This window comes from Trachemys scripta, chromosome 1 (assembly GCF_013100865.1).
Source record: "Trachemys scripta elegans isolate TJP31775 chromosome 1, CAS_Tse_1.0, whole genome shotgun sequence".
Taxonomy (NCBI): Eukaryota; Metazoa; Chordata; order Testudines; family Emydidae; genus Trachemys; species Trachemys scripta.
This window is the reverse complement of record NC_048298.1, coordinates 29,087,933-29,103,954: the sequence shown is the minus strand read 5'-3', so window position 1 is coordinate 29,103,954 and position 16,022 is coordinate 29,087,933. Positions and strand designations below refer to the sequence as shown.

Here is a 16,022-nt window from a genome sequence, read left to right as displayed (position 1 = left end):
GACATTCTTCTGGCTGAGGTTGCTACCATGAACGCCACCTTGTAAGAGAGGTAGAGCAGGGAGCACGGTTCAAAGGTGGACCCCCATGAGCCTAGAAAGGACCAAGTTGAGGTCCCAGGCAGGGACAGGCTGACTGACATTAGGGTATAGCCTGTCGAGCCCTTTTAGGAATCAGCTGACCACGGTGCTAGCAAACACAAAGCGGCCCTGCGCGCCCAGGTGGAAGGCCGACACAGCAGCTAATTGCACCCTTATCAAAGACAACAAGAGTCCCTCCTGCTTCTGATGGAGGAAGTAGTCCACAATGAATGGCACTGAAGCTAGCATAGGCTCCAACCAGATTGAAAAATCTCTTCCACTTGACAAGGTATGTGGCTTCCGTAAAAGGTTTCCTTCTGCTAAGGAGAACCTGTCTAACCTGGTCTGAACAGGAAAGCTCCAACGGATTTAACCATGGAGCTTCCACGACTTTAGAGGAAGAAACTGGAGGTTCAGGTATTGGAGACGTCCATGATCTTGTGCGAGAAGGTCCGGGAAGACTGGCAAGGTAATTGGGACTCCCACAGAATGTCTAGGAGAGATGTGTACCAGTGCTGATGGGGCCAGGGTAGTGCTATCAGTATGACCTGAGCTCGATCTCTGCAGATCTTGAGAAGCACCTTGTGAACGAGTGGTATGGGTGGAAAGACGTATAAGAGAGAACCTCCCCAATGGAGGAGGAACGAATCCGTGCTGGAGCCTGGGCTGTGATTCTGGAAGGAGCAGAAAAGCTGGCACTTCCTGTTGCGTCGCGTGGCAAAAAGGCCTACCTGGGGAAAACCTCACCTCTGGAAGATTGAAATTGTGACGTCCGGGCGAAGGGACCACTTGTGGCTGTGAAACAACCTGCTGCGGTGGTCTGCCAGCATGTTCTGTATCCCGGGGAAGTATGATGCCTGCAGGTGTATTGAATGTTCTACACAGAAGTCCCAAAGCATGAGGGCTTCCTGGCACAGGGGAGGGGAGTGTGTATCCCCGTTTGCTGATATAGAACATTGCTGTTGTATTGTCAGTCATGATTGATACACATTGTCCGGTTAGGTAAGGACAGAAGGTCTGACTTGCTAGGCACATCGCTCTCAGCTCTCTGACATTGATGTGGAGACCCAGATCTGCTTAAGGCCAGAGGCCTGGAGTCTTGCAGTCTCCCAGATGAGCTCCCCAGCCGAAGCCTGACGTATCCGTCACCAGTGACAGAGACAGCTGTGGGGTGGTAAAGAGAACCCTTGAGCACACTTCCTGAGGGTCGATCCACCATAGGGGGGAGTTGAGGACCAAGCGAGGCAGGGTCACAATCCTGTCCAAGCTGTCCCGGGCTGGGCGATACACTGATGCGAGCCACAACTGAAGCGGTCGAAGCGCGAGTCTGGCATGCTGCACCACATAGGTACAGACAGCCATGTGTCCAAGAAGTTTCAGGCAGTTCCTTGCTGTAGTGGTGGGGAACTGAGGCCTCGAATTATATCGTTCAGGGCCTGAAACCTTGCGTCCGGCAGGTATGCCCTGGCTTGGGTCGAGTCCAGTTCTGCCCCTATGAACTCTATCCTCTAGACGGGAGACAGAGTCAATTTTGCTTTGTTTAGAAGTAGACCCAGGCTGTTGAAGGTGGCTCTGATCAATCTGATCTGAGCTTTCACTTGGATCCTGGAGCGGCCTTTGATCAGCCAGTTGTTAAGGAATGGAAATACCTGTACCTGGTGCCTTTGCAATAAACGCGACGACGGCTGCTGACAGGCCGAACGGGAGGATGGTAAATTGGTAGTGAGTACTGTTGACCACAAATCTGAGGTACTTCCTGTGGGGCTGAGAGATTGCGATATGAAAATATGCGTCCTTCAAGTCGAGGGCAGCATACCAGTCTGCTGGATCTAGCGAGGTGATGATGGAGGCCCAGGAAACCATGCAGAACCAGAGTTTCTTCATGAACTTGTTACATTCTCACAGGTCCAGGATAGGTCTGAGGCCGCCTTTGGCTTTAGGTATTAGGAATACCGGGAATAAAAGCCCTCGCCCCTGTGTCCTTGAGGAACCTCCTCCACTGCCCCTAGTGATAGGAGCAACTGCACCTCCTGGAGCTGCTCGTGAGAAGGGTCCCTGAAGAGGGATGGAGAAGGAGGGCGGAAAGGCGGGAGGGCATAGAATTGGATGGAGTATCCCTTCTCTACCATGCGGAGCATCCAGAGGTCCAAAGTGATACGAGACCATTCATGGCAGAAAGGGGACAGTTGGGAGGAAAAGGTAAGGTGGGGTAGATCCAGTCTCTGATCTGGTGCGCCATCCTCGACCGCACCTTCAAAAGGCCGCTTTAGGGCCAGAAGGCGGTTTGGGTTGGCCAGAGCCCTGGCCTGAAGATGGGTGTTGTTTCCTTCGGCCACTCCTGATCCACCTCCGAGAACCGTCCTGGCGGTTCTGCTGATGGAATCTTGGAGGAGGTTGCGGTCTGAAGTGTCTCCACTGTGTGGCGGGAGTGTGCAGGCCCAAAGACTTGAGAGTGACCCATGAATCTTTCAGATTGTGTAGCCTCTTGTCTGTCTTCTCAGAAAAAAGCATCAGACCCTCAAATGGGAGGTGCTGAATAGTTTGTTGGACCTCATAAGGGAGCCCTGAGATTTGGAGCCAGGAGCCCCTTCTCATGGCCACCCCAGTAGTCATGACCCTAGTGGTGGCATCTGCACCATCCAATACGGCCTGGAGGGAAGCCCGGGAGACTAGCTTCCCCTCCTCCATCAAGGCCGAGAACTTGGTTCAGGAGTCTGAAGGGAGGCGCTCCATAAATTCGGCCATCGCTGCACAGGTGCTGTAAGAGTACCTGCTGACGATGGCCTGCTGGTTCGAAAAATAGAGCTGCAGTCCCCCTGTAGACTAGACCTCTCCCCCGACAAGATCTAGTCACTTAGCCTCCCTGTTTTTTTGGGGAGGGTACTTAGAAACCCTCCTCTCATGCTGGTTAGCAGCATCCACAACAAGAGAGTCGGGAGGTGGGTGGGAATACAAATGTTCATACCTTTTGGAGGGCACGAAATAACATCTCTCATTGTGCTTGGCAGTGGATGGCAAGGAAACTGGGATCTGCCACAGGGTCTTGGTGGTGTTCACAATGGTTTTAATGAATGGAAGGGCAATATCGGAAGGTCCTGAGGGGGCTAGGATATCCACCATAGGATCAGCCTCCTCAACTACCTCCTCAGCCTTAATGCCCAGACCCTGAGCAACCCTTTGTAAGCAACTTCTGCAGCACCCTGTTGTCCTCAAGTGTCGGGGCTACGGCTGTGCCCACCAATGCCTTGTCTGGCAACGATGAGGAGGAAACACTTATAAGAAGCAGATGCTCCCTGCCATCCACTCCCAGGGAGTCCCACGACTCTCAGAGCAGTATAGGTGCCGATAGAGTGCTTGCTGGTGCCGGGGCTGTCGACGCCGAACCCAGTGTTGGCCCAGCCATCAGCAATACCGGTGGAACCATTGATGGAACCGGTGCCAAACCCGTCTGCACTGACGAAAGTGGCAGGCCCATCGCCGGCATTGGTGCCAGGATGGTGAGTGCCTGTGCCATAGTTGGCGTCGAGATCAGTGCCAGCACCAAAGTTGGACGAATCAGTGCCTGCAACGGTGCCGCAGCTGGAGGTGTTGGCGTGTGGGCAGGTGCCGAGGCAAGCTGCACAGCTGATGGCAGGACAAAGGTGATTGAGGCCACAGGAGATGACGCGGTGCCCTTGATTCCCTCCCTGGCTTTGGTGAAAGGGCAAGGGGGTCCAGAATGGTTACTGTGATAGATTCTGCCACTGTAATGGACACGCTTGGGGCTCTCTCCTGTCTCTCCATGACCTCGATCTTTGCCTCCTACTCCTCCTAGATCGGTAGGAGAGACTGAAGACCATGGAGGAGCCGAGTCTCAATGCCTTGAGAGTCGAGAGCTTGGGGAGTGAGTAGGTTCTCTGTCTGAGTGGGCCGGTGCAGAAGGACATCGAGTGGGGGAGTACCTGGACATCATTGCTGGCTTCCTTCTTGACTGCACCTGGGGGTAGGGTGGGACCGCCAATGCTGAAGGTTTCTCCCTCCTCGAGGGCGAGAACAGTGCTGTAAGGTGCAGCAGCTTCGAAAGCTTCCGGCATCGAAGGGAGCTGTAGCTGCTGGCCCGTAGGGACTGGTGACCATGGGGAGCGCAGACTCAACTGCCTCGCCTGGGCAGGAGTCGACACGGCCCCAGTAGGGGATCCGGAGCTGTGGCCAGCTGGGGGGGGGTCTCACTTTTCTGGATTTAGCCGGAGCTGACCGACTGTCCAGCTTCTTTTTCTTCTGAGGCACCGTCGAGTGGAATCGGTGCCTGCTCTCTGCCGGGCCTTGGGAGGTGCCGTGCCTGTGCCGAGCATCCTGGGCCGAATCTTTTCTCAGCGCCAAGCTTGAGGATGGTGCTGGGGCGCTCTGCGTCAAGGAGGTTGTGTTAGGGGCCGGGTCCCCTCAGCCCGGGTCCAAATAGGGGCACAGAGCTTCCTCCATGAGGATCACTTTAAGCCGCTGTTCCCTTTCTTTAAGAGTTCTAGGGCGGAACTCGTGGCAGATCTTATGGTGATCCTTTTGGTGACTCTCCCCTAGACAACGTAAGCATGAAGAGTGTGGATTGCACTTCACGCAGGCCACACAGTTTTTAAACCCCAGGGATCGCGGCATACTACGGCTCCGGGAAGTCGAAATGGGGGGGGGGAAACCTCCAAGAACTCTAATTACTAACAAAATTAAGGTAAACTATATACAAAGAACTGTACAATGTGTTGCTAAGCATGGACTACGGGAAATTCCAGCCAACCATCACTGGCAGTAAGAAGGAACTGAAGGGATGGTGGGTCGGCAGGTCTTTATATTGAGCGCCATATAAAGGCACGACTCCAGGAGGCACCCAGACTGATCCAATGGATGCTGCTATGGGAAAAATCTTCTGGCCACTGTGCACGTGTGTGCACACACACCTGATTGGAATGGACATAAACAAGCACTCGAAGAAGAATTAGGCATTACATTGTACCCTGAAGGTGACTATATTCGGAATCTGTTGGGCTGCCAAAGGCAATGGATAATCTGTATAATTATTTACATTTTAGGGCAATATGCAATTTAAAACAGTTTCTGCTCTGCAATTTGACATACAAGCCTTAGTAAACTAGAAATAAGGCACAGGATTTAGAGTTCTTAATAAAATATTTTAAATAAACAACAGAAAATAGAACATACAGCATTATGGTAAGTTGTCAGGGTATAGTATGTTGGATACATCAGTAAAGATACAAACACGTTACTACTGCAAAAATTGAGAAAAAAAATGGGAAAAACTGTTATCCAGTAAAAAAAAGTCAAAACAGTTGAATAAACCAATCAGCATGAAAACTACCAATTACTAAAAATTAAAGTCCTTAACAAATCCCTTCAAGCCTCTACATACTTCATCCTGTTTATGTCTTTGATTTAATTTCATTCTATTTGCTTATTTGCTTCCTTATTTGCTCCTTATGCTTTTTACCAAATACACCTCTACCTCGATATATAATGCTGTCCTCGTTAGCCAAAAAATCTTACCGTGTTATAAGTGAAACTACGTTCTATCAAACTTGCTTTGATCTGCCAGAGTGCGCAGCCTCCCCCCCAGAGCACTGCTTTACCGTGTTATATCCGAATTCGTGTTATATCGGGGTAGAGGTGTGCCTTGCTTTATTGATCCCTACACTTAGTTTTTGCTTTCTTGACTTTGTACCGTCTCTTATGTTACCACTTACACTTGGAAAAATATCTCACTTTCTTTCCAATAAACACCATCCTTCTATTTAGTAATCTCCTCAAAACTCCCCTCAGGAATCAATCATTCCTTGTTATCCATATAATCTCTCCTCACTCTCCCCTTCCTTCCCTGGTCCCTACAGCTTTTCCACATTTAGACACTCACGAGTATCACTGGGCTGGGACAATCTTTTTAAACGTTTTTAAATTTAGCCTCTTTTTTGGGGCTACTCCTTTTCATACCAGATATTATTTATTCCAGTAAACGTTTTTTTTAATTGTTTTAGCCACACAAAGTACAAAATAGACAAACTTTGAATTACAAAGCTTAAACTACAAAGATTTCTTTTGATTGCTGCTGTTCTTGCTACTCACTTCTCTCTCTCAAAAAATCTCATAATGGGCATATAACTCCATAACTCACATAGTTAAAACAGTTTACTAGCATTTGGGGATTAAGAAACTAAGAAGAGATTCATATCGATTAATTTGGGGAACAATAAGAGTAGGTTTAATATGAACGTCTCTGTGCTCCAAATTGTTCTTCACTTCTCTACTATTCAGGTTAACAGTAACTGAAAAGAACAATTAAGTGAAGCAATAAATAAAATATTTCATACAAAGGTAATTGTGTTCCTATTTCTTTTACCCCATTAGTAAACTATCTTTAAAAAACTGGTCCAATATCAGATTACATTAGTACCATAAAAACAAATTGTTTAAGAAGCAGTGCAAACATTCACTTACCCTGCAACAGTTCAGCTCCTCTGCTGTCAGTATGATTGTTCCACATTTCTTCCCAGGAATTCCTCTGAAAACAAACAGCAAATATATGCCTCAGAATGATTTAATACCATTTAGCGAAAACTTCCCATGCCAGCAGCCAAAATTCCACAGACATGATTTTAAGTATCTTATCATAAAGGAAACCATAAATAGTTTGTATTTCATGGCCAGGAGGTACAAAGCCATAAATTAATATCCTCCATGAGACAGGCTACAGCTAACTCAAGCTGAATACTAGAATGTGCCATTGCTAGTCAGACTGCTGAAAGAGGATTCGGTTGTCTTGTATTTAAATAGTATAATTTTTACCTTGAAACACAAGTGTTTGTCTCCAACTGTGCTGTGCAAGGATTGGGGTTAAAGACAATGAATAGGGCTCAAAAAAGTGAGAGAGTATCTTGGGAATGTGGTAAATGGAAAGTTATTTATTTGATAAAATAATTAGTTTAGAGCTACAAATTAGAGAAAAGATAGCAAAAATCTTAATATGGGATAGAATGGCCATTTCAACTCTTCCACCAGGTGTGCTAAAAAAAGAGCTGCTGAGAAGTTGGAAAAAACTGCAATTTAACAGTTCTTAAAAGGTGTACTGTTTCTTGAGGAATTTGTTCGAACAAAACTCCAAAAACAATTTGGAAGATAATGAAACGTCTTTATTTTGTGATGTCTTACTACAAAGTGTTTAGTTATGTATAACTGCTACCATTATGTTAGCAGAAGTAGCTATAAAATAACTTTTAATGCAACAAACTAAAAAATTAGCAAGAGAGGAAATAATTAGGGCTGTCAAGTGATTAAAAAAATTAATTGCAATTAATCGCGCTGTTAATAATAGAATACCATTTATTTAAATATTTTTGGATGTTTTCTACATTTTCAAATATATTGATTTCAATTACAACACAGAATACAGAATATACAGTGCTCACTTTCCATTATAAATATTTTCACTGTAAAAAAAACCAAAATAAATAGTATATTTCAATTAACCTAAGTACTGTAGTGCAATCTCTTTATCATGAAAGTTGAACGTACAAATATATAATTATGTACAAAAAACAAACTGCATTCAAAAATAAAACAATGTAAAAAAACTTTAGAGCCTGCAAGTTCACTCAGTCCTACTTCTTTGTTCAGCCAATCACTCAAACAAGTTTGTTTACATTTGCGGGAGATAAACGCTGCCCACTTCTATTTTACAATATTACCTGAAAGTGAGAACAGCCGTTCGCATGGCACTGTCGTAGTCGGCGTCGCAAGATATTTACATGCCAGATGCACTAAAGATTCATATGTCCCTTCATGCTTCAAACACCATTCCAGAGGACATGCATCCATGCGGATGACGAGTTCTATTTGATACTGATCCAAAGCAGTACAGATCAACACATGTTCATTTTAATAATCTGAGTCAGATGCCACCAGCAGAAGACTGATTTTCTTTTTTGGTGGTTCAGGTTCTATAGTTTCCACAATGGAGTGTTGCTCTTTTAAAACTTCCGAAAGCATGCGCCACATCTCATCCCTCTCAGATTTTGGAAGGCACTACAGCTTTTTAAACCTACGGTCGAGTGCAATAGCTATCTTTAGAAATCTCACATTGGTACCTTCTTCGCATTTTCTCAAATCTGCAGTGAAAATGTTCTTAAAATGAACAGGTTCTGGGTCATCATCCAAGACTGCTAAAACATGAACTATATGGCAGAATGTGGGTAAAACAGAACAGGAGTCATAATTCTCCCCCACAGAGTTGAGTCACAAATTTAATTAAATGCATTAATTTTCTTCATGAGCATCGTCAGGATGGAAGCATGTCCTCTGGAATGATGGCCGAAGCATGAAGGGGCATATGAATGTTAGCATATCTGGCAGGTAAATACCTTGCAATGCCTACTACAAAACTTGTTTCTCTGAGTGACTGGCTGAACAAGTAGGACTGAGTGGACTTGTAGGCTCTAAAGTTTTACATTGTTTTGTTTTTGAGTGCAGTTATGTAACAAAAAAAATCTACATTTGTAAGTTGCACTTTCACAATAAAGAGATTGAACTACAGTATTTGTATGAGTTGAATTGAAAAATACTATTTCTTTTACCATTTTTATAGTGCAAATATTTGTAATCAAAAATAATATAAAGTGAGCACTGTACACTTTGTATTCTGTGTTGTAATTGAAATCAATATATTTGAAATTGTAGAAAAACATCCACAAATATTAATAATTTTCAATTGGTATCCTATTATTTAACAGTACGATTAAAACTACAATTAATCAGGATGAATTTTGAGTTAATCGCGTGAGTTAACTGCGATTAATCGACAACCCTAGAAATAATATATTGTTTTTATGGCGGAAAAGGTACAGAATAGATTCTTATACCAGAGAACTACATTAATTAAGAATATAAAGGACAGACATCTTGTCTGACAGAAGCCAGTGCAGGATGGTTCAGAGGTAGGTGTAAATACTCAACATTCACTTATTTGCACAATATTATCCCATACATGGATAATTTCTTTCCGACTCCTGCCTGTGATCAGTTTATACTATAAAACATGAGCCTTAATAGTCACTGTTGTAATGTTATTCAAACCAATAAATCTCAAGTGTCTCCTCCTTGTGGAGCGGAGAGTGAAGATGTGGCAAAAAGTGCATTGAGGTACTAAGTCTCACCCAGACACAGAAGGCAATGGATGTGGGTATCAATCTCTGGTCTGATTGCCAAACCTCTTGAAGCCCTTAAGGTGCCAGAGGGACAAGTAAACTATTGTATACTACTCTATGCAAACTACTTACAATAAGATCTTAAGATAGACTTAAGGAAAAACCTAGTCTTGAGGACACAAATAAAAGTCTCATTTGCTCTTCGCAATGTGGCAGAGGAAATGAGGCAGCTGGGAGGTAAATTCTCTTACCAGAGTACAGCAATGACATCACCTTTGCATGGGAACTGTCATGCATTTCCAATTGATTCAAAGCTTTTCAAGTTCTGTAGATTAAATATAGTGCTTGTGATATCAATTAATGGAAACCCCTATAATTTGCCATTTTACGGAAAAGGTAATTTAGAAATGTCTTACAATGTTAAACTTTGATTGGAACCAGTTTTCATAACCCTCTCCTGTAAAACCAAGCTCTCCAGGCAGCCTGAGTCTAACTAAACAGGTTTTGAAGGAAAGGAAATTTTTAAAAAGTAATCCTTGAAATACACACAGACCTTAAAATGTCTTTTCGTACTATGACACAATATTTTAGGCTTGATACTTCAATATTTTTTGTAGGACAAGTAGTTCTTTATTCTAATGAAAAATTGGAAATCTGCCCTTTCTGGTGCATCACACAATAACCAATTCTAGCCGTATTGGCTCAAGGATGCATCTGATCTTAAATTTGTCATCAATCCAAGGCTGAAAATTGCCCATCCTGGGCTGTATATCACTGTATTTTGGAGTGTGGATTCCACATTTGAGGGAAAAAGGAATAATTCTCTCTGGCACAGGAAAAACAAACACACACACACACACACACACACACACTTACTTTTAGTTATATAATTGTACCAGTTTAAAAAACAACATTAATATAAAAATGTTTTAGTCAAAATTAATTAGCTCTTTGTAAAGTCACAAATTATTTCACTAATCAAGTTTTCATTAATCAAGTTAATTCTCTCTAAAATGATTTTAATGCTTTTTTTTTTTACTTGCTGTTAATAAATTTGTCACATCATAAACAAAGTCTGAATTAAAATTAAGGATTTGTTCATAGATTTTGAACTCTATCAAGAAATCAAACCGTTCCTTTTAAAAAAAGTCATCCTAATGAAATCAGATTTTTTTTTAAACTACCAAAAGTAGAACAAAAATGACATATATATTTAAATTAATTCAGGGAAGCTAAAACAAGATGCTTATTGTAATGCCATGGAATAATAATCTGATATATTGATTTTTACACCAGAGCAGCAATTTCATACAACAATCTCTTACTGTATATATTTACTATCATATCTAATAAGTAGCAAAAGGGCTCTGACTCTTGGAATATATCATCTTGCAGGATTCTCACTCCTGGGTTTCAGCATCTAAGTCTGATATAGGTGAAACTGCCTGAAAGTACTATGATCTCTTAAGGGTGTGAGCCAACCTCTCCTCCATACACTTCTTACCTGCACCTACAGCAACTGGCTTGAATGTTACAATTAGTTTGTGACTGACCTCCCTCAAATTAAGCCAATCACCATTTATTTGGAAAAATCAGGCCTCAAAAGCAGAAATAATAAACTCAGTACATGTACATACATAACATAACCAGTAACAAACAAACACCACACTCCAAACTCTGAGGGGCGATGGGAGAGTGAGAATCTTGCAAGATGATATCTCTAATGAAACAGAATGGAATCTTAGGCTTGGTCTACACTAAACCCCCAAATCGAACTAAGATATGCAACTTCAGCTACGTGAATAACGTAGCTGAAGTTCGAAGTACCTTAGTTCGAACTTACCTCGGTCCACACGCGGCAGGCAGGCTCCCCCGTCGACTCCGCGGTACTCCTCTTGCCGAGCTGGAGTACCGCAGTCGACGGCGAGCACTTCCGGGTTCGACTTATCGCGTCCAGACAAGACGCGATAAGTCGAACCCAGAAGTTCGATTGCCAGCCGCCGAACTAGCGGCGGGGTATAGACGTACCCTAAGTAGTTTTCTGTCCTCTGAAGGTATCATCTGTGCAGAATTCTTACTCTTGGAAAGCAATGAGCTCAAAGATGTCCAAAGGAAAACATTATATAGTAACTACTAAAACGGTTGAAAGAACAAAGACAAATACCATCAAGGAACAAGGTTTATGTTCTTTTCTTTTATTTATTTATTAAATAAAAGAGGTAAAAGTTACCTCCCATACACATTAGCCTTCACCAATAAAAAGCTGGGAAGATGCAGAACATGACCCAACAACCACAAAAACCATTCCAAAAATCTTATCAACTCAATGGAGGTACATGCCGAAGAAACAAAAATTCCAGAAAGTGGGAGTGACTAGACTCTCATGCCATGGAAAAAGAACTACAGAACTGCAAGAAACAGCAGAACACTCTGTATGGTATTCAAGTGTGGTTAGAGAACTGGTGCACTCTCCCTTTAAGACAGGCATGGGGAATGACTCTCTTGTATTGGCCACCTCTGAGACAGACAGCAAGAGCAAGACAGCAGGCAGGGGCGGCTCCAGGCACCAGCGCAGCATGCCTCCGGCGGCATGCCTGCGGGAGGTCCACTGGTCCCACGGCTTCAGCAGCAATTCGGCGGCGGGTACACTGAAGGCACGGGTCCGGCAGATCACCCACAGAAACGCCGCTGAATCCGCGGACCGCCTGACTGCCGTGCTTGGGGCGGCAAAAAACACAGAGCCGCACCTGACAGCAGGTATGCCAATGCAATGACCTAGGCTGCTAAGGCCAGAATATGAATTTGTATATAAATGCTCCTGTAAATAAACCCTGTTTAGTCTATCCTATCCTGTGTGGATCTCCATTCTTGTGAGCAGTTTGAGTGAAGACAGTACAGAGTCTTTGGAGATGGAGTACAAGTATTACTGTCCAGTTATCTGTCCAGCTCTACTAATTTTTCAGATTGGCCTACAAACTTAAAAAAAAATAAGAAAAAATATTTTCTGTTTTGAAAATGTTTGGAATTTGTCAGCAAATTGGAAGTCTGTTTCAGGCCAACAAATGTGTGCGTGTAGCTCAGTGGTTAGGGCACTTCCTGGGATGTGGGAGACCCAGGTTTGAATCCCCTCTCTTTAGCAAGACTTGAAACTCAGGTCCATTAGGTCTTCCCCCTGACAGGTGGGCATTTTAACTATCAGACTAAAGGCTATTTTGCTCAGTCTCTCCTGGTTAAACTGTTCACTGGAACAGAGAGAAGAAGAAGAAGTTACTCACCTTGTGCAGTAACGATGGTTCTTCGAGATGTGTGTCCCTGTGGGTTCTCCACTCTAGGTGTCGGTGCGTCGCTGTGCTGAAGATTTCTCGCAGCACTATTCGGTCGGGGGAAGGGCGCACACAGGAGTCGTCTCGTACAGCCATTGGAACCTCCTGTAGCATGCACATCCCCCACCATCCCCTCCGTTCCTTCTCTACCACAGAGCTCGGCTGTGTGAACTCCGAAGTAGAGGGGAGGAGGGTGGGTAGTGAAGCACCAACAGGGGGACACATCTTCAAGAACCATCATTACTGCACAAGAAGAGTAACTTCTTCCTTTTCGAGTGGTGTCCCTGTGGGTGCGCCACTCTAGATGCTTGTAGAGCAGTACCACACCAGAGGTGGTAGGGGTTCAGAGTTATGTATAAGTGTGTGATGAGAGTACTGTGAGGTCAACGACAGAGTCTGAGACAAGGCCTTAGGTGATAGTGTAATGCTTTGCAAAAGTGTGCTCCAATGTCCAGGTTGCAGCTCTACAAGAGGACATTGTTCAAGAATACAATCGATGTTGCCATGGCTCGCATTGAGTGCGATCTGATGCCCACAGGGGGTTTTTTGTGATGCAGGTGGTAGCAAGTTTGAATACAGGCAGAGACCCATTTGGAGAGTCTCTGGGTAGATATTGTAGAGCCCTTGGAGCGCTCTGCTGTAGAGACAATAGTCTTGGTGACTTACAAAATGGTTTAGTTTTGTCCAAGTAGAAGGCTACAGCCCATCTGACATCAACCATATGCAACGTTGCTTCTCAAGAGTTGTTATGTGGCTTGGGATAGAAGGCAGGTAAGTGTATGGTTTGGTTAATATGAAAATTTGTAGCCACTTTAGGCAAGAATTTTGGGTGAGGATGTAACATGATTTTGTCTTTGGTAAATATAGTGTACAGTGGTTCAGCCATCAATGCTCCTATTTTGCTGACACATCTTGCAGACGTGATTGCCACTAGGAATGTGACTTTCGTTGATGTATGTAGGAGCGAGCAGGTTGCTAGAAGTTGGAACGGTGGTCTTGTGAGATATTTGAGCACAAGATTGAGATCCCATGGTGGTGCAGGTTGGCGTACTTCTGGGTACATGTTCTGTATACCTGCTAGAAAGCGCCGTGCAATCAGGTGAGCAAATATTGAAGCCTCTTCTATCTGTTTGTGGAGGGCCATGATGGCAGCCAGGTGTACTTTAATAGAACTTATGGCTAACCCCGGTCCTTAGGTTCTAGTAGGTAGTCTAGGATCATAGATAGAGGCGCCGTGGTCCTGTCCAGCTGTTTTTGCTGACACAAAAGGGAGAATCTTCTCCACTTGTGGCGTTAAGTATTTCTAGTCATGAGGTGATGGCTATTTACTAAGACCTGTTTTACTTTTTCTGAACACTTCAATTCCCCATGTTGGAACCAGGGAGGAGCCACGCTTTGAGATGGAGTTTCACTGGGTCTTGATGGAGCGTCCTGGGTGTTATGGGACAGGAGGTCCGTCCGGAAAGGCAGCCGTTGTGAGGCACAGACTGCTAGACGTGAGAGGTATGGAAACCAAGTCTGTCTGGGCCATGTGGGGACAATGAGAATGATGTATGCTCTGTCGAGTCACATCTTGCAGATGACCCTTGGGAGCAGTGGTATCGGCAGAAAGGTGTACTTGAGTGACGCGTTCCACGGGATGAGGAAGGCATCCCCTAACAATCCCAGTGCCAGGCCTGCCCTGGAGCAAAATAGTGGACATTTCTGATTTGTCGCTGAGGTGAAAAAGGTCAATTACGGGGTGACCCCATTTTTGGAATATTGTGCCTAGAACACTGTCGTGGATTTCCCACTAGTCTTCCTATGAGAAGTGCCTGCTGAGGTTGTCAGCTGCAATGTTTTGGCATCCTGGTAGGTATGATGCTGTGATGTTTATACTGTTGCAGATGCAGAAGTTCCATAAATTCATGGCTTCTACACATAGCTAGTGAGACCTGGCTCCTCCTTGGCGATTGATGTAAAACATGCACGCCACATTGTCGGTGAGAACAGAGATTGAGGTTTCTCGTATGAGTCGGAGGAAGTGTCGGTATGCATTGTGTACCACGCGGAGTTCCAGGAGATTGATATGTAGTCGGGTTTCCGTTGCAGACCACTTGCCTTGTACATTGTCGTGACCCAAGTGGGCGCCCCAACCTATCAGGGAGGCATCTGTTGTAATAATCACCGACGGGGGGGCTCTTGTTGAAAGGGAATCCCGGAGCATACATTCCCCAGCTGTGTCCACCATTGTAGGAAGAGGATAAATCTTGGTGGCAGTGTCACAAGTCTGTTGAGAGAGTCTTTGCTGGGTGCATAGACTGTGCTTAACCAATGCTGCAGGCAGTGCATATGAAGTCTGGCATACTTTACTACAAAAGTCGTAGCTGCCATATGTCCCAGAATCTGAAGCCATGTCCTCACTGAAGTTTGCAGGCAGATGGTCACCGTGGAAATAAGACTGGTCAATGTAGCGAATCCGTGGTTTGGAAATACAGCCTTGGCTTGTATGGAGTCTAGGTCGGCTCCGATAAACTCCAATCGCTGGGTTGGTTCCAGGGTGGATTTCTATTTGTTTATCTGTAGACCTAGCTGGTGAAACAGGTCTATTGTGGAGTTTTTGAGAACATGTGGGGAGCGGTGGACAGTCCAAAGGGAAGGACCCTGTATTGGTAGTTTTGGATCCTACTGTGAACCGCAGAAACCGTCTGTGGGCAGGATGTATTGTAATATGAAAGTATGCATCTTGGAGGTCAAGGGCTGCAAACCAGTCTCCCCCCCATCTAGCGCTGGGATTATTGTGGCCAGCGTGACCATTTTGAACCTGTGGTTGCGTACGAACCTGTTGGGTTTTCGGAGATCTAAGATTGGTCTCCATCCCCCTCCTTTCTTCTCTGGTCAGGAAATATTTGGAATAAAACCCCCTCAGTTGGTATTGATATGGTACTAGTTCTACGGCACCCAGCAGTAGGAGGTGGTCTACTTCCTGTTGCAGAAGGTGCTCATGAGAGTGGTTCCTGAAGAGGGATGGGGAAGGGAGGAGGGGAGGAGGCATGGCTGTGAAAGGAATGGTGTAGCCAGATTGTATGATTTCCAAAACCCATTGATCTGTGGTTATCGCAGCCCAGGCATGGTAAAATGGGCGTAGAACATAAGAACGGCCATACTGGGTCAGACCAAAAGATCCATCCAGCCCAGTATCCTGTCTACCGACAGTGGCCAATGCCAGGTGCCCCAGAGGGAGTGAACCTAACAGGTAATGATCAAGCGATCTCTCTCCTGCCGTCCATCTCTATCCTGTGACAAACAGGCTAGGGACACAATTCCTTACCCATCCTGGCTAATAGCCATTAATGGACTTAACCTCCATGAATTTATCTAGTTCTCTTTTAAACCCTGTTATAGTCCTAGCCTTCACAACCTCCTCAGGCAAGGAGTTCCACAGGTTGACTGTGCGCTGTGTGAA

General features: G+C 44.8%; 1 protein-coding gene across 2 annotated transcripts in view; it reads right to left on the bottom strand.

The window, feature by feature from the left end:
• CPNE8 (copine 8) overlaps nucleotides 1-16,022 on the bottom strand; it is a 263,816-nt gene that overhangs the window by 146,625 nt on the left and 101,169 nt on the right. For both annotated transcript variants that reach the window (XM_034766921.1, XM_034766915.1), the window contains exon 7: nucleotides 6,553-6,616. In XM_034766921.1, coding sequence (XP_034622812.1) covers nucleotides 6,553-6,616 — 64 coding nt within the window. The remainder of the gene's footprint in view (nucleotides 1-6,552; nucleotides 6,617-16,022) is intronic.